The sequence below is a fragment of the Artemia franciscana genome, chromosome 8, assembly GCF_032884065.1.
Source record: "Artemia franciscana chromosome 8, ASM3288406v1, whole genome shotgun sequence".
In the NCBI taxonomy this organism is placed as follows: Eukaryota; Metazoa; Arthropoda; class Branchiopoda; order Anostraca; family Artemiidae; genus Artemia; species Artemia franciscana.
Genome location: NC_088870.1, coordinates 53,784,130 through 53,803,457, shown reverse-complemented (window position 1 = coordinate 53,803,457; position 19,328 = coordinate 53,784,130). Strand labels below are relative to the sequence as shown.

At 34.5% G+C, this 19,328-nt stretch overlaps 1 protein-coding gene across 3 annotated transcripts in view; it reads right to left on the bottom strand.

The window, feature by feature from the left end:
* The window catches only part of LOC136030564 (zinc finger RNA-binding protein-like), a 64,580-nt gene that overhangs the window by 25,036 nt on the left and 20,216 nt on the right, over window positions 1–19,328 (bottom strand). For all 3 annotated transcript variants that reach the window (XM_065709626.1, XM_065709628.1, XM_065709627.1), the window contains exons 5-9: window positions 13,692–13,984; window positions 12,765–12,883; window positions 9,836–10,106; window positions 3,478–3,710; window positions 2,380–2,566 (exon numbers count right to left, since the gene is read on the bottom strand). In XM_065709626.1, coding sequence (XP_065565698.1) covers window positions 2,380–2,566; window positions 3,478–3,710; window positions 9,836–10,106; window positions 12,765–12,883; window positions 13,692–13,984 — 1,103 coding nt within the window. The remainder of the gene's footprint in view (window positions 1–2,379; window positions 2,567–3,477; window positions 3,711–9,835; window positions 10,107–12,764; window positions 12,884–13,691; window positions 13,985–19,328) is intronic.

Below are 19,328 nucleotides of genomic sequence, written 5' to 3'. Positions count from 1 at the left end.
CATAATGAATGAAAATATCAAAAAAGTAAACTGTCTCTCCCCTCCCTCCCCCAATCAATGCCACTGCCAATTGTAGACGTATAATGTTCACTATAAGTAATCCTACACATCATATTAGTATTATAAATCTAAAATGGGCTTGTACAAAAAAAGATGCTAGAGTGATATAGTTGTCTATTGTTGTTGATGAGAATATTTCTTAAAAAATGTACTTGAAAAATTTGTCTTTAAATTACCAGAAACTTTTTTTTTCCGTCATATATTTTTTCACTCTTATTCATCATACTGTACAGCTTTGGGCTTCAAATTTTCTTAAAAACTACCAATTTGGAAAGGTAGTAGTTTAAGGTAAAGATAAAAAAAAAGTTAAAGAAACGACATTGGACTCTCCAGTGCCTACCGGTGGTATTGACCTCCGTTTCATGCCCCTTCTGCCAGGAAGTGCAATATAGAGTTGGGGATCAGACATCCTGTGCTTTCGTACACCCTGCATGTTAAGTTCCCCAAATTTCTCCAGGTACACATTTAAAACTGAGTCGACTCTGGCTCAGCTTACAGTCAAGGAACTGACCCCGTTCCAAGCTAAATATCCAGTGACACCAAGATTCGAACAAAAAGGTGACAGGTTTCCAGACTTAACGAATAAGTCAAAAATAGATGGTCAGGCCATTAGACTCATGTTGATTGAGACTGCCTTTCAGCAAGCGACAATACTGAAAATTACGCATGTCAATGCAAATTCCAACGGTAATTTTCCGCTTTCATTATAGGTAGATACTGAAAGTTACCGTTTCCAGCCCCTTTAAATAGTCAATGGAGGGGTTTCGGCCATCAAAAAGTGATGCTACTCGAGGCCATGGTTTCGGGCAAAAATGCTGTATCCACCAGTTGCGTAATTTCGCCAAAACCTAAGGGGAGGGGGGACAAGTTGGAGCCAATTTTCCCAAGTCACGTGAAAATAACAGTAAAAATGATCTGTTTCTGTGGACGACTTTTTTTTTCTGCCAATGCTTTTATGCATGATGCTTATTTTATTTATCGAGCACAATCTTTCTAAAGACATTTCAGTTTTCTTTAAAATAGTTGTCTTATTTGCATCCAGTTTGTCTTTACAGTTCCGATTCCATTTTAGGTTCCCCCCCCCCAACTCCCCAGATCCGGTCGGCATTTAAAATAAGAGCTCTGAGACACGATATCCTCCTAAATATCAAATTTCATTAAGATCCGATTACCCCTTGGTAAGTTAAAAAACCTTATTTTTTTTTTCGATTTAACCGTTCTCCCACTCCCCCCTAGATGGTCAAATCGGGGAAACGACAATTTCTAATTTAATCTGGTCTGGTTCCTGATACGCCTGCCAAATTTCATCGTCCTAGCTTACCTGGAAGTGCCTAGACTAGCAAAACCAGGACAGACAGACCGACAAAATTTGCGATCGCTTTATGTCACTTGGTAGATACCAAGTGCCATAAAAACATGAATTACCTTCAAGTGTGGCCACACAGCAGTGTTAAGACACTGCAAGAGTTGCATAGTTAAAAAGCATGAATTACCTTCAAGCGTGGCTTCATAGCAGCGTTGAGACGTTAACAACATGAATTACTTTCATGTGTGGCTGTACAGAAGTGTTAAGACATTGCAACAGTTGCATAAAAACATGAATTACCTTCAAGTTTGGCCACACCGGAGTGGTAAGACGTTGCATGAGTTGCGTAGTTAAATAGTGCAAATTACCTTCAACCGAGGTCGCATAAGCGTTAAAACGTTACAAGCGTTGAATATTTGAAAAAGGTGAATTACCTTAAAGTGTGACTATACAGAAGCATTAAGACATTGCAAGAGTAGCATAATTAAAAATCACGAATTACCTTCAAGTGCGGCTGCACAGAAGCGTTAAGACGTTGCATAATTAAAAAAACACGAATTACCTTCAAGTGCGGCTGCACAGAAGCGTTAAGACATTGCATAATTAAAAAAGACAAATTACCTTCAAGTGCGGCTGCATAGAAGCGTTAAGACGTTGCAAGAGGAGCATAATTAAAAAAACACGAATTACCTTCAAGTGCGGCTGCACAGAAGCGTTAAGACATTGCATAATTAAAAAAAGACAAATTAACTTCAAGTGCGACTACAAAGAAGCGTTAAGACGTTGCAAGAGTAACATAATTAAAAATCACGGATTACCTTCAAGTGCGGCTGCACAGAAGCGTTAAGACGTTGCATAATCAAAAAATGTAAATTACCTTCAAGTGCGGCTGCACAGAACCATTAAGAATTGCAAGCGTTACATACTTAAAAAAACACGAATTACCTTCAAGTGCGGCTGCACAAAAGCGTTAAGACGTTGCAAGAATAGCATAATTAAAAAACACGAATTACCTTCAAGTGCGGCTGCACAGAAGCGTTAAGACGTTGCAAGAGTTGTATAGTAGGAACATTGGCACAAAATACGATGAGACGAACATCACGATTGCCTTTGAGAATTAAACCTTTAGCAAGGCGGCCAACTCTCATAACACCCTTGAGAATCCTATTAGATGCTTGAGGTTTGTCCTTCTTTTCTCCCCTGCAATAAAAAAAACTTTTTTTTCCATTTTTTGGTTTATAACACCATGAACTTAATATTAAAATTTTTTTTTTTAAGGATCAAGAAATAGACTATTTAGACTGAAAAAAAAAATTGATTTCATATTTTAATTCATTCAGAATATACACCTACATTATAAACTCGATCCGAACAAATTAACCATTTCTAACAATTTCAAACACCAAAATTTCTGAACAGAAAAGCAAACTCAAGAACTTGTTACGCCATACCGTTTGCCTTGACATAGTTGGTGTAAATTTATTTAAATCAAATTAGACATTTAAAGGTAGAATGGCATTATTCATGGCTTCTCTTTTATATAAATCGAAATTAAAAACAAGATGTATACTTTAATGAGAGACAGGAATATGATACTGTATATCATCCTCCACACAGTAAATGAAGCCACTACCAACATACAGAGAGGGGAGACCGTTCCCCCTAAGATTAGCCAGAAGGACCCCCTGAAACAATCAAAAATTAGTAGCTAAAAAAATGTTTTTTTTCATTTATTCTCCCCGTGTCTGCCATTCAAATTTTATTGCAGAACAATTGTCAATTTAATTACAGAAACGTAAGTGTCTTTATTTCTTACTATCAGCGGTTAAGCATGACCCATGAAAGAATCGAAAATTCGTAAGTTAGTAACTAGCAAATTTGTCTTTTTGCAAAATTGACCTCCTGTTTCCATCGTCTCAAATTATTGCGGACGATTTTCAGTACAATTATAGCATATTTAAATGTTCTTATTTAATTAATATCAGGCACTAAGCATGCAGCGCTCCATAATTTAAATATCATTAGTTGTCTTTAACCCAACTAAAATTGAAAGGGATTACAAATGGATATCAAATAATTGAAAACGATTAAAATTCTGATAATTAACGTACTCTTTCTTTTCTGTCTCAAGTCCTGGAAGAGATTCCTTTTCGATTTTTGGCTTATCAGCCTTTGATGCAGCCACAGCTTCAGTCTTTGGAGGTTCAGTCACCTCAGTCTTTGGTGAAGCAGCAGCCTCAGCCTTTGCCTTCACCTCGTCTTCTGTAGTAAACTGATCTGAGACTAATTTCAAAGCCTTTTCAATCATAGTAACCGTTTTTTGCATATACTCCATTTCCTTCTCCTATGAAAAAATACATTGTTAGAAATGATCAGAGGTATTTTAATACTTGTAAAGAAGGGGCATTTTAATACTTGCAAAGAAGGGACATAAATAGTCAAATTTATTTTAATTTATCTGTTATTCGAATTTACTTAAGGTAAAAGCTTTCTGATTTTTTTTTTCCTGCAGCATACTTTATCTGCTTTCCGTTTCTTTTTGAATCTTTTTTAATTTATATATTTTTTAATTTAGTTAAAGCAAGAGATCCCTGATTATTTTTTCTTGCAGCATACTTTATCCGCTTTCGTTTCTTTTTTAATTTATGTTTTTAGAATTTAGTTAAGGTAAAAGCTTTCTGATTATTTTTTTTTTCTTGCAGCATACATTATCTGCTTTCCGTTTCTTTTTTAATCTTTCTTAATTTATATGTTTTTAGAATTTAGTCAAGGTAAAAGCTTTCTGATTTTTTTTCTTGCAGCATACTTTATCTGCTTTCCGTTTTTTTTTAATCTTTTTTAATTTATATGTTTTTTTGAATTTAGTTAAGGCCAGAGCTTTCTGATTTTTTTGTCCTTGCAGCAAACTTTATCCACTTTCGTTTCTTTTTTAATTTATGTTTTTAGAATTTAGTTAAGGTAAAAGCTTTCTGATTATTTTTTTTCTTGCAGCATACATTATCTGCTTTCCGTTTCTTTTTTAATCTTTCTTAATTTATATGTTTTTAGAATTTAGTCAAGGTAAAAGCTTTCTGATTTTTTTTCTTGCAGCATACCTTATCTGCTTTCCGTTTCTTTTTTAATCTTTTTAAATTTATATGTTTTTTAATTTAGTTAAGGTCAGAGCTTTCTGATTTTTTTTTCCTTGCAGTAAACTTTATCCGCTTTCGTTTCTTTTTTAATTTATGTTTTTAGAATTTAGTTAAGGTAAAAGCTTTCTGATTATTTTTTTTTTCTTGCAGCATACATTATCTGCTTTCCGTTTCGAAAGTAAAACAGTTCAAAATAGGGATGATACCTTTTTATTGACAGTGAAATATAAAATTATTTAACTGGATATTTCGAACACATATACAGTGTTCATCATCAGCAGTAAAACTAAAAGACATGAATAAAAATAAACAAAATTTATACCTAATAAACTAATTACATATAGTTTATTGCTCTTATTTTTTTCAATGCAACAGCCGAGGCAAATCTCCTTGACCTTTTCGGTTCCGGTTCATTAGATTTAACTGACGTATTACGTGGACAGAGGTCATAGCTCTTAGGTGAAGTGATATTTACTTTATTTGACCTCAGTAAATTATCATAAATTGAGTTCAATCCAAATTCACCTGTATCTCTGTTTATGGAATAATTCTTGAATATAATTTTTTTAATTTCGATTGTTTCCCTGAAAGTTTGCTTTAAACCTTGGTCCCTAGAAATCAGGGAAGATTACACCTCAACTTTTCTACAAATTCTTACCAAGAGGTTCTTTGTGCCCTAAATTATATGGACTTCCAAAGATACATAAGCCAAATCTGCCATTACGACCAATTGTTGCGAGTAACAAGTCACCAACAAGTGCTCTGAGTAAGTGGCTAGTGTCATTGTGTAAACCACTCATGTCTACACAAATTTCTTACATTAAGAATTCGTCAGAACTTGTAAAAAAACTAAAAGAAGTTGAGATTTCTTCAAATTCTATAATTTCAAGTTTCGACATAGTGTCAATGTATACGAGTATTGATGTAAAAGCCGCAGAAATTTTTCTTGAGAGAAAGATACTAAGAAATTTGGACTTAATTGGTGGTGAAACAGTTTTGGAGGTCGGTGTAATTATGAGTTTAGTTAGGTTGTGCAATATGTTCTCTTATTTTTTTCAATTCAGAGGGGGTTTTTTCGAACAAGTAAATGGTTTACCCATGGGGGCCCCTTTAAGTCCTTTATTAGCTAATTGTTTTGTAGAAAATATTGAAACAATAGCGTTAGATTCATATTTTTTAAAACATAAATTTTGGGGGAGATATATGGATGACATAATTTCAGTATGGAATTATGGGGTGGAGGAATTAAAAAGTTTTTTAGAACATCTTAATTTTTGGGGAGGGGATTTAAAATTTACAATAGAATTAGAAGAGGATAATAAACTTCCTTTTCTGGACGTCCTTCTTTTAAAAAATGAAAATAGTCTGGATTTTAAGATTTACAGAAAACCTACTAACAATAACAGATTTTTTTCATTTTTCTCCGGTCATGCCCGCCAAGTAAAAATTAGTTTAATCATATCTTTAAGTGACCGCATTTTTAGAATTTGTTCTCCAAAATTCATTGAGGAGGAATTATTATTGCTAAAAGACATTTTAATAAGTAACCATTATTTGGGTTAGTTAATTGACCAGACTTTTTCGAAAAGAAGGAAAAAATTTCTAGAATGTTCTGACGATATTCTGGAAACAACAGAAAAGAAAGATATTTTTTGTTCTCTACCATATGTTCCAGGTTTGAGTGAAAAACTTAAAAGAATTTTAAAATAATGGTTTAAAGGTAGCTTCAAGAGGTAGTAATACTTTGGCTAGTTTTTTAAATTCTGGAAAGGATCGGACTTCCGTAGAGCAACAAAGTGGGGTTTATAAAATTCCATGTACTTGTGGAAGCTCTTATGTACTAACCAGAATTTAAGAACGAGATTGCTACAACATCATAATTCCATTTCATCGTCTTTAAAGCAAAATACCAAACCTGAAGATTTCACGTCGGCCCTCTCGGAGCATATCTTTAATTTTCCAAATCATTTTATTTTGTTTGAAAATGTTTCTTTGATTTCTAGGGACCAAGGTTTAAAGCAAACTTTCAGGGAAACAATCGAAATTAAAAAAAATTATATTCAAGAATAATTCCATAAACAGAGATAAAGGTGAATTTGGATTGAACTCAATTTATAATAATTTACTGAGGTCAAATAAAGTAAATATCACTTCACCTAAGAGCTATGACCTCTGTCCACGTAATACGTCAGTTAAATCTAATGAACCGGAACCGAAAAGGTCAAGGAGATTTGCCTCGGCTGTTGCATTGAGAAAAATAAGAGCAATAAACTATATGTAATTAATTTATTAGGTATAAATTTTGTTTATTTTTATTCATGTCTTTTAGTTTTACTGCTGATGATGAACACTGTATATGTGTTCGAAATATCCAGTTAAATAATTTTATATTTCACTGTCAATAAAAAGGTATCATCCCTATTTTGAACTGTTTTACTTTCGTCATAGAAAGGCAGCGTGGTCTTCGAAGTTATCTGCTTTCCGTTTCTTTTTTAATCTTTTTTAATTTATATGTTTTTCAAATTTAGTTAAGATAAAAGATTTCTGCTCTTTTTCTGCTGCAGAATACTTTATAACATTTATACATTTTTACTTACTTGTAGTTGCAGCAGAATCAGAAGTTTTCTACCTCAACTAATATCTGAAATTCAGATATTACATGGGAATTCCTTTAACTGTAGGCTTACGGGACCCACGACTCCTGAGCTTGCAGACTCGAATCACTAACCCCCACACCAAACCAAAGAATTGGATGCATTTAGAATCGAACCCTCGTCCCAAAGGACATAGAATTAATTACAAGTCCAGCGTGCCATCCACTAGGCTGGCCCATCCAGGGGCACAGAACGTATTTATACATCCTGTTATATAGAAGAGTGTGCCTCATTCTTAACTAGTTCCCTTCTAGTCACCGAAAGAATGACGTTGCTATGAACCAAAGAGGATGAGTAACTTGCAAGAGTGGAAACTGGCGCTAGTGTCGACAAAAAACATCAACACCGTCAAACATTTAGCGTTTCTTTGCATCTTTTTAGTACAGTAAAATTGTTTTACTTCATTGGAGCAATTGGTGTAGTAATAATTGTCTGATCTCAGTTTCTGATAGAAAAACAATTATTAATCTTGAAAAAATGTCCAGAAACGCCAGAAGCTAGATGGCAACGCTTATTTTACTGTCGACATAATAGCGCTAGTTTTCACTTTGTAACTTGCCCATATTCTTTGACTTCGAAGAAGGAGCAAAAGCTAGCAGTTGCTGCAGGAATAAACAACTCTATCTTCTTCTTCTTCTTCTCTGAATTTGTTCCTTCATCTTCTTTAAGAACTTCTTTCAAGAGAAATTAGTTAAATTCATTGCAACTCAGCAGGCTGCTTCCTCTAGCTTAAATTCAATTCTAGATTGATTCTAGCAAGCATTGTGAACATATTGACTGATTCGAATATAGCCGAACAGAATTTTTTTTGTTCACCATATCCAAAAACAGGACTTATTCTTTTAACTAGTTTGTGTGACTAAAATTTTAATATCTAAACTTAACTTAAAAAAGTGTTTTATTTTTATGGCTGAAGTAACTAAAGATGAATTCGTTCAATATTCAGATTTGACAAGATTTGACGAGATTTTTTTTTTTTTACAACATTAAAGAGATTATGCTTTATTCTTTAAAATAAAAATAGCTCCAACAAAAGATAACAGTCGCTATAGCGATGAACAAAGCTTACTCTTTCATCATGTTCAAATCTCCACAGGGCAAATTTCATAAATTAGTAGAGGTTATAAATAAGATTGGGAAAACAAATTAGTAGACATAATATACTCCAAGCCCCCAGGGCACAGAGGAAGATCATTCTAACCCTTGTTTCCCTCTCTAGGGATTTCCACAACTCTTCCCAAATTAACATATTTATTTCCAAGTACTTGCTTGGCCTATTCGTAACTTTTATTTAAGTTGAGCCCCCCCCCCCTGAATATTCTCCCTTCACACACAATAAACATCATGCTAACTTTCTTAGCACTTTTCAAATATATGCTGACAGTTAATAATATTAAAGCTAAGAGTATGGAAAATTTTTAAGTGGAAACTAGTACTAATGTCGACAAAAAATACTACAAAGCCCATCTAGCATTTGGAAACACTCGGCATTTTTAAAGTTCTCTAATCACTTTACTGTCATGAACTAAGATCAGACACTTATTACTACCCTAATTTTACCCATTACACACATTATTCTTATTATTACACTAAGATGGCAAGTTTTACCAAATATTAGATGACATCAATAGTCTTTTTTTGCCAAAAATAGTGCCAATTTCAACTCTCATAAGTTACCATTCACTTGTATTAATTTACTGATATGACAGTCTTTCAGGTAATTTGCGTACAACTAAGCCCATTGATATTGATAACCTTTAAGAATCCTGTCAGAGTGATTTCAGCTACGTTACACAACTTATTTATTTTCAGTTGTCTATAGTTTTTTTTTGTATCTCGAAAGAAAGAAAAACAGTTGACATAGCTGTTGCTCACCTTCTCAGTGACCTTGATAGCTAACTCGATAATTCAATACCTTATCAACCTTAGGTTATAGTTAACAAAGGTAGATAGAATAGAACAAGTTTCAAGAAAAAAGGCCACTAAACTATTGCAAAACCAAAGAACATAACGGAAAATTATATATAATTATTATTATATAATTTATTATATATATATATATATATATATATATATATATATATATATATATATATATATATATATATATATATATATATATATATATAATAAAAGAAAACATATTATATAAATAAGAAAAGGAACGGAAACATAAACATTATTCGATTTGCTTCAACAAAATTGAAGTAATATAAATATTTTAACTGAAAAGTAATGAAGGATGGTTAAAAGCTTTTAGGGTTTACGCAATATTTCTATAAATATAATTTTCTTCTTTTATTTTCTAGACAACCATTTTAGAAAAGAAAGCGTACGCTAACCCTTACACGCAAGTTATTCTAAAGGTAAGTTAAAACGTAAGTTAGCGATTATTAAAATACTCGCTTTTAGTTATAAGGGATAAAACATTTCCAATGACGACTTAACAAGATAACAACAGCGACAGCTCGGAAAACACTATCAGGTTGGTATTCAAAATATAATGTCATTTGCTAAATGGACCAGACAATTTTAAGTCCTCATAACAAATTGCAACTTTGTCATTCATTAAAATTGGTTACAGAACTTTTTAAGCTACTTTGGAATTTTGACTTCGTAAACTGGTCTATCGCAGGATTGTTGCCATGGTAGTTAAAGCCAAGAATTTATGAGTATAAACTAACCTCTGGAAAGAGTGACTGATGCTTAGCATTGACATGTCTGTCATCATATGACTGTGGAAAAACAGGTGGCATACCAACCATACCCATCGGCGGCATCATACCCATTGGAGGAGGTCCCATTCCAACTGGCATACGAGGTCCCATTTGTGGTCCTCTAAAACCAGGACCGTACTGGCGGCACCATTCCATATATTCTATGTAATTGACCTCATCTTCATGGCGTCGAAACTGGTCCCACATTGCTCCTTCGTCTTCTTGCATATTGGCAACCCTGGAATTATTATTGTACATGGAATTATACAATGTATTATTGGGTATGTATATATAGAATTATACAAATTCAAGCACTGATTCTGAAGACTTCTACAATTTTTACGCCCATCAGAAAAAAAAATGTATTCTGATAGTAATCAATTTGTTTTTATTTCTTTGACAATTACAAAATTGATAATGGAGAAGATATAAAAAAAAAAAAAAAAACACATAGAAATTTCACACAAAAACGCATAAAATACACAAAACTTCCAGAATAATTTTTTTCGATTAATGAAATTTTTTGTGCAGAAAAAATTGTCATAATTTCGTTCTAGAGCTGTTAATTTTAATCTGTGATGTGGTTATCTAATCTGAGCTCTACGAGATTAAATATAAAAAAAAAACAAGTTTTTTTGACTGACAGAAAGCAGCGACAATAAAACTTAAAACGTACAGAAATTACTCCGTATATGAAAGGCGCTGTTCCCTCCTCAACGCCCCCCTCTTTACGCTAAAGTTCGGCTCTTTCTCTCAACTCTACTTTTTCAAACAGTAAAAAACTTTAGCGTAAAGAGCTTGGTGTTGAGAAGGGAACAGCCCCTTTCATATATGGAGTAATTTCTGTTCGTTTTAAGTTTTGATGTCGCTCCTTACTTTCAGTAAAAAAAAAACTTTTTTTTTTAATTTAATTTCTGAATGTTTCTGGATTAATGCATGTTTTGATTTTGGCTCTCCGCACATGAATAATTAAAACGAAAATTGCAAATTAATTTATTTTTTTGGTCTTGGTCTTGATACTTAGTTTTGATCGGACGATTTTGAGAAAAAAAGGAGCGGGGGAGTAGGCCTAGTTACCCTCCAATTTTTTGGTTACTTAAAAAGGTAACTAGAACTTTTAATTTTTCGAACGTTTTTATTAGTAAAAAATATACATAATTTACGATTTAACTTACGTAACGAACTTCTAAATTCGTAAGTTTTCATTACGTATATGAGAGGGTTCGCCCTCTCATCAATACCTCGCTTTTTAGACTAAAGCTTAAACTCTGTCCATATTCGTTAAGAATGACCCCTGAACCAGAAAGGCCGTAGAATAAATAGTTGAAATTAATAAAATTACTTTAGCGTAAAAAGCGAGGTATAAGGAGGAGGTGAATCCCTCATATGCGTAATAATTTCTGTTCGTTTTAAGTTTTAATGTTGCTCCTTACTTTCAGTTGAAGAAACTTTTTCATATTTATTTTTTCATTGCTCTATAAAAAAAAATCCTGCACCCATTCATAAAATTCTCTTCCTTCATGTAAAATTCCTCCATAGAAAGTTCCCCCACATAACCCCCTCCCCCAAACCAAAAAAATCCCCCTGAAAGTGTCTTTACACTTCCCAATAACCATAGCTGTGTGTAAACACTGGTCAAAGTTTGTAACTTGCCGCCCCCCCCCCCCACATGGACTGTTGAGGAGTAAGTCGTCACCAAAGACATAGGTTTTTAGGTTTTTTTACTATGCTGAATAAAATGGCTATCTCAGAATTTTGATCCGGTGACTTTGGGAAAAAATGAGCGTGGGAGGGGGCCTAGGTGCCCTCTAATTTTTCTCTAGTCATTTAAAAAGGGAACTAGAACTTTTAATTTACATTAGAATGAGACCTCTCGCGACATTCTAGGACCACTAGGTCGATACGATCACCCTTGAAAAAAAAAAAAAAAAAAACGCATCCGTTATCTGTCTTGTGGCAAAAATTTCAAAATTCCATATTTTTGTAGATAGGAGCTTGAAGCTTCTACTATAAGGTTCTCCGATACGCTGAATCTGATGGTGTAATTTTCGTTAAGATTCTATGACTTTTAAGGGGCGTTTCCCCCTATTTTCTAAAATTAGGCAAATTTTTTCTGGCTCGTAACTTTTGATGGGTAAGACTAAGCTTGATGAAACTTATATATTTAAAATCGGCATTAAAATGCGAGTCTTTTGATTTAACTATTGGTATCAAAATTCATTTTTTTAGAGTTTCGGTTACTATTGAGCCGGGTCGCTCCTTACTGCAGTTCGTTACCACGAGCTGTTTGATATATAATATACCCTGTTCCTTACAAGCTTATCTTCACCAAACTAGTGCAACACGTACCCCTCCAAAATTCAACTTGTACGGTGTGGGACAAGGTACCACAGTTTGGGGATATATAGTTGCATTACTCGGGTAGAAAACACTAATCATCAAGTTTTTATTGGCTCATTGTAAAATACTTATTTTTTACTTGTACATATTGTGTGTCTACGTTGAGTGAAGAGGGGGGAATGTTAAGCCCAGTACCCAGTCAGGGTTTGTTCAAGTGTCCTAGCAAAGCCATTAATAGCAATGACGTCCTAGTAACTGTTACATTAGTAACAATACTATTTACTTGCCCCCTCCCGATTAGAAACCAGGGCCTAAAACTGTCATATTTAATCCTCGGGTAAAAGATACAAAAATGTTGGGGTCAATTTTTTTTATCCCCCCCCCCCCCTCCCCCAAGAAAAGAATATTTAATAAGGGATTAAATATGGGATTTGCCGTGTTTCGCAGTAAAAATTCATCATAGTCATTTCACAGTTCTTGTTTTCTTAAAAGAAAATCCATTCCTTTCTTACCATCTGTAAAAACTTGTAACTGAAAATAAGAATCATATATTTACATTTCTTCTCTGCGTTTTCTCATGGCCTCTTCCTTGAGTCTCTGGCGGCGTTCTCTTTCTGACTCAGCCTTTTGGCGGCGAGACGATGGTTTCATTTCAACACTCAAAGTTGGATCAACCTAGAGTAATAATAAATATAGTCATAGAACGATCATATATTGAAAGAAAATAGATTGGCCCATAATACAATCCGGGTATGGCTGGGAATAACTCTTGGTACTGACTCCACCCGCAGAGCTTCCTGTGGTAGATCCCGTTAAGTACCAATCTAGTTTCTAGGGCTATAATATAAGAAAGGTTTAGATGGCTATAAAACGTATTACGGATGAAGAATGACATATTACCAAAGATGATCCTTTTCTGCCAACCATTTAGGGCCCAACGAAAACCAGTTCACCTCCAAGTGATGTTGGATGTCGTAAGGAAAGATTTATGGGAAACTGGAATTTTTTGGGTGGCTATAAAGAGAGAGGCCCTGAATACATTGGATTAGAAGAGCGCGCGTAGCTATGTTGGCCTCAAGTGGCTTGGTTCTGCGGCGAGTGGTTAGTAGTGGTTCAGAGCTTTGCTACCAAGTGTCAAACTGAATCTTTCTGATGGTCGAAGAGACTAGAACTAACACTTAGACTGCGGTGCAGAAGGCAACTGTCATGAATAATTATTTGTTTTTACTTTTGTAAAAATTTAAACTAATAATTAATTTAGATAATGTGGTTAAAACCGAGAAAATACTTCTGAGTTAAAAATAGTATAAAAATAATAGTACAATAATGTAATAGTGTATAACACTAATTAATAATAACACATGATAATAATATAAAAAGTAATAGTATTAAAAAACAGTTTCGTAAGAATAGCTAATATTTCGCTATTCCACACATACCATGTCCCAATTCAAAAAAAAGAATAGATAGCAGGTGCTCTTACCTTCTTCTTGTAAGCTAAACGATGGCGACGCCCTTTCATATGCATATCCTTGGCATTAGGATCAGTGAAGCGACAATCACATAACTTGCAATGATAGTTTACCACACGTCCTTCGTCCGTCTTCACTTCTTCCACAAATTCTTGTCCTATTGGTTGAACATTCTTTTCTTCTTCAAGGATACGAACAGCATTAGCAACTTCACTGGCTACTTTGTCATCTTTAACAGCAGAGGCTGTAGGAGAGACATCTTTGACAGCAGCAGGAGTGGCAGCAGTTGAAGCTCCTTTGCCAGCTGGAAAACAAGTTAAATAAGTAAGTAATCGGATAAAAGACGCTTCTTGACTATTAGGATCCCTGCGTCGGCCCTGCAGTTTGTTGCTACGGCCGGGTTCAATCTCTGGGCCCTGTATTACCAAGCTGAGGTCAAACCCACTGCACCACCACAAGAAACACAATATTATGTAAGTAAGTAATCGGATTAACGACGCTTCTTGACTACTAACGTCCTTGCGCCGGCCCTGTACTGTGTTGCTACAGTCGGGTTCTATCTCTGGGTCCCGTATTACCCGGCTAAGGTCAAACCGACTCAGCCACCATAGGACCAGGAAAACAGGTTATTTTTACCAATCAAAATGATCCAGTGGACATGGTCCGTCACGCGCCAACCCAAAATCAGTCCAATCTTTCATCACTTAGTTCTACCCCAGGAATGACGCACGGACGGATGATAGATAGACTTACACATCAACAAATCAAATGACGTTATGTTTATGCAATCCTAAAAACGGCTTATCCTAGGTTTGCCTCTCACTCATTCGGAGTATCTGTCTTGGTTCTTTCTACAATTACCAATGGTTTGGTGCCTGCAACTAAATGATTTTAATTCAAATTAAAATTGAGCCATCTACCATGAACTTTTTTTGCAACAAATTGAATATGAGGCTGCCACAAAATCAAAGATTTGGTTTCACCCCTTCACAGTGTGGCACCACTCACCCTTCATTATAATAAATTAAGAGCCAGTGAAATATCTTAATTCTCAGGCGAATTGATTTCTATTGATATCAAAGTATTGATATCTATAATTCAACTGCAAGCAGTGGGCTTATGAGGGCAGTAGCTTCCCTTGAATCTTGTATAGGTCTAGGCAGGATCTGAAACGATCAGAAATTAACTTCAAAAAAAGCAACAAGTTATATTTATTCAAATGAAAGTAAGGAACGATATTTAAACTTAAAACGAACATAAATTGTTCAGTAGACAAGGGATGATTCCCCCTCCTGTGCTCCCTTACAATAAATAAAAGTCACCCTAAAACATTATTGCTTCACAGATAGGCACACTATACTTCATTTGAGGGACTTGTTGTTGAATAGAGCACAAAATAATGTCTTTCTTTACCTTTCGTTTTTTTATTAGGCTATTTTATTCACTTTGTTCTTAGTCACTACTTTGATGTTGTTGATAATATAATTCGTCAATAAAATCTCGTGCTGCTCTAAACCGTTTTGCAAATTATCATCGTAACTTCTATTGCTTAAGAACTGTAACTGTCAATCCTCGGATAAACTGAAGGATCAGAATTTACATTCAAGTGTTTTTTTATCCTAAGTATACAAATTTACAAACTTGGATATTTTCATTTTAAACAGTGGCCCATTGCACAAGAATTTTTCTCACCTTAAACAGTGACCGATTGCACCAGTAAACTAGAACTGATTTAACAGACATCAAACCCCCATTACAAAGGGCAATATAATTACGCCACAAAGGGTACTCAAAGCGTTTTTTTATTGTTTTAAATCTATAGATTTAGATTTTTCTCACCTTAAACAGTGACCGATTGCACCAGTAAACTACAAATGATTTAACAGAAATCTACCCTCCAATACAAAGGGCAATACAGTTACGCCACAAAGGGTACTCAAAGCGTTATTTTATGGTTTTAAATCTATAGATTTGGATTTTTCTCACCTTAAACAGTGACCGATTGCACCAGTAAACTACAAATGATTTAACAGACATCTACCCTCCAATACAAAGGGCAATACAGTTACGCCACAAAGGGTACTCAAAGCGTTTTTTATGGTTTTAAATCTATAGATTTGGATTTTTCTCACCTTAAACAGTGACCGATTGCACCAGTACACTACAAATGATTTAACAGACATCTACCCTCCAATACAAAGGGCAATACAGTTACACCACAAAGGGTACTCAAAGCGTTTTTTATGGTTTTAAATCTATAGATTTGGATTTTTCTCACCTTAAACAGTGACCAATTGCACCAGTAAACTACAAATGATTTAACAGACATCTACCCTCCAATACAAAGGGCAATACACTTACGCCACAAAGGGTACTCAAAGCGTTTTTTATGGTTTTAAATCTATAGATTTGGATTTTTCTCACCTTAAACAGTGACCGATTGCACCAGTAAACTAAAAACGATTGAACAGACATCTACCCTCCAATACAAAGGGCAGTACAGTTACGCCACAAAGGGTACTCAAAACGTTTTTTATGGTTTTAAATCTATAGATTTGGATTTTTCTCACCTTAAACAGTGACCGATTGCACCAGTAAACTACAAATGATTTAACAGAAATCTACCCTCCAATACAAAGGGCAATACAGTTACGCCACAAAGGGTACTCAAAGCGTTTTTTATGGTTTTAAATCTATAGATTTGGATTTTTCTCACCTTAAACAGTGACCGATTGCACCAGTACACTACAAATGATTTAACAGACATCTACCCTCCAATACAAAGGGCAATACAGTTACGCCAAAAAGGGTACTCAAAGCCTTTTTTTTTTGTTTTAAATCTATAGATTTGGATTTTTCTCACCTTAAACAGCGACCAATTGCACCAGTAAACAACAAATGATTTGACAAACATCTACCCTCCAATACAAAGGGCAATACAGTTACGCCACAAAGGGTACTCAAAGCGTTTTTTAAGGTTTTAAATCTATAGATTTGGATTTTTCTCACCTTAAACAGTGACCGATTGCACCAGTAAACTAGAACTGATTTAACAGACATCTACCCTCCAAAACAAAGGGCAACACAGTTACACCACAAAGGGTACTCAAAGCGTTTTTTATGGTTTTAAATCTATAGATTTGGATTTTTCTCACCTTAAACAGTGACCAATTGCACCAGTAAACTACAAATGATTTAACAGACATCTACCCTCCAATACAAAGGGCAATACAGTTACGCCACAAAGGGTACTCAAAGCGTTATTTTATGGTTTTAAATCTATAGATTTGGATTTTTCTCACCTTAAACAGTGACCGATTGCACCAGTAAACTACAAATGATTTAACAGACATCGACCCTCCAATACAAAGGGCAATACAGTTACGCCACAAAGGGTACTCAAAGCGTTTTTTATGGTTTTAAATCTATAGATTTGGATTTTTCTCACCTTAAACAGTGACCAATTGCACCAGTAAACTACATATGATTTAACAGACATCTACCCTCCAATACAAAGGGCAATACACTTACGCCACAAAGGGTACTCAAAGCGTTTTTTATGGTTTTAAATCTATAGATTTGGATTTTTCTCACCTTAAACAGTGACCGATTGCACCAGTAAACTACAAACGATTTAACAGACATCTACCCTCCAATACAAAGGGCAGTACAGTTACGCCACAAAGGGTACTCAAAGCGTTTTTTATGGTTTTAAATCTATAGATTTGGATTTTTCTCACCTTAAACAGTGACCGATTGCACCAGTAAACTACAAATGATTTAACAGACATCTACCCTCCAATACAAAGGGCAATAGAGTTACGCCACAAAGGGTACTCAAAGCGTTTTTTATGGTTTTAAATCTATAGATTTGGATTTTTCTCACCTTAAACAGTGACCGATTGCACCAGTACACTACAAATGATTTAACAGACATCTACCCTCCAATACAAAGGGCAATACACTTACGCCACAAAGGGTACTCAAAGCGTTTTTTATGGTTTTAAATCTATAGATTTGGATTTTTCTCACCTTAAACAGTGACCGATTGCAACAGTACACAACAAATGATTTAACAGACATCTACCCTCCAATACAAAGGGCAATACAGTTACGCCACAAAGGGTACTCAAAGCGTTTTTTTTTTTTGGTTTTAAATCTATAGATCTGGATTTTTCTCACCTTAAACAGTGACCAATTGCACCAGTAAACTACAAATGATTTAACAAACATCTACCCTCCAATACCAAGGGCAATACAGTTACGCCACAAAGGGTACTCAAAGCGTTTTTTATGGTTTTAAATCTATAGATTTGGATTTTTCTCACCTTAAACAGTGACCGATTGCACCAGTAAACTACAAATGATTTAACAGACATCTACCCTCCAATACAAAGGGCAGTACAGTTACGCCACAAAGGGTACTCAAAGCGTTTTTTATGGTTTTAAATCTATAGATTTGGATTTTTCTCACCTTAAACAGTGACCGATTGCACCAGTAAACTACAAATGATTTAACAGACATTTACCCTCCAATACAAAGGGCAATACAGTTACACCACAAAGGGTACTCAAAGCTTTTTTTATGGTTTTAAATCTATAGATTTGGATTTTTCTCACCTTAAACAGTGACCGATTGCACCAGTAAACTACAAATGATTTAACAGACATTTACCCTCCAATACAAAGGGCAATACAGTTACGCCACAAAGGGTACTCAAAGCGTTTTTTATGGTTTTAAATCTATAGATTTGGATTTTTCTCACCTTAAACAGTGACCGATTGCACCAGTAAACTACAAATGATTTAACAGACATCTACCCTCCAATACAAAGGGCAATACAGTTACGCCACAAAGGGTACTCAAAGCTTTTTTTATGGTTTTAAATCTATAGATTTGGATTTTTCTCACCTTAAATAGTGACCGATTGCACAAATAAACTAGAATTGATTTAATAGACATCTACCCTCCAATACAAAGGGCGCTCAAAGTGGTAATTTATGGTTAAAATCTAAAAATTCCGATTTTTTTTTTCAGCTTTAACAGTAACCAATGGCACAAACTAAAATTAATTAAACAGATATCTACTCTTCAGTACTTATTTTCTTTTTATTTATTTTGTATTTTATCAGCTTCAAGCACACAAAGAGATGGTAATATAATTCATCACCCTTCCGTTAAATATAATTTTATCTTTGATTTTCAACAACGAACAATTGCCCAGGCATTACACTATTGCTTAAATTAAGGAAGCTCCGATTTATGTCTATAACTTTCAAACGATTCACTCGTCAAGTTTTAATTAGAGCACAAGCCAAGAAATCTTGTATTTAACAGAAAAGAATATATATAAATATTTGATTTCTTACCATGAATTTTACATTCCGTGGATTTTTTTAAAAAACTTCTTTACAAATATGAATGATCATAGTTACGTGTTATTAACTTCACACTCAAATAGGATATAACAAATATAGCCACTAAAAAGGCTGAAATATATAGAGGAGGCTAACATTACAGTCCTTTCTGAACTTACTATGGTTGTCAGACTCTTTTGTTACCCTTTACCCTGTACCATCCCGAGGTTCTCAACTATCTCACCTCAATAAGATCTATTTGCCACGTCAACCCATTAGCCTTAGGGACG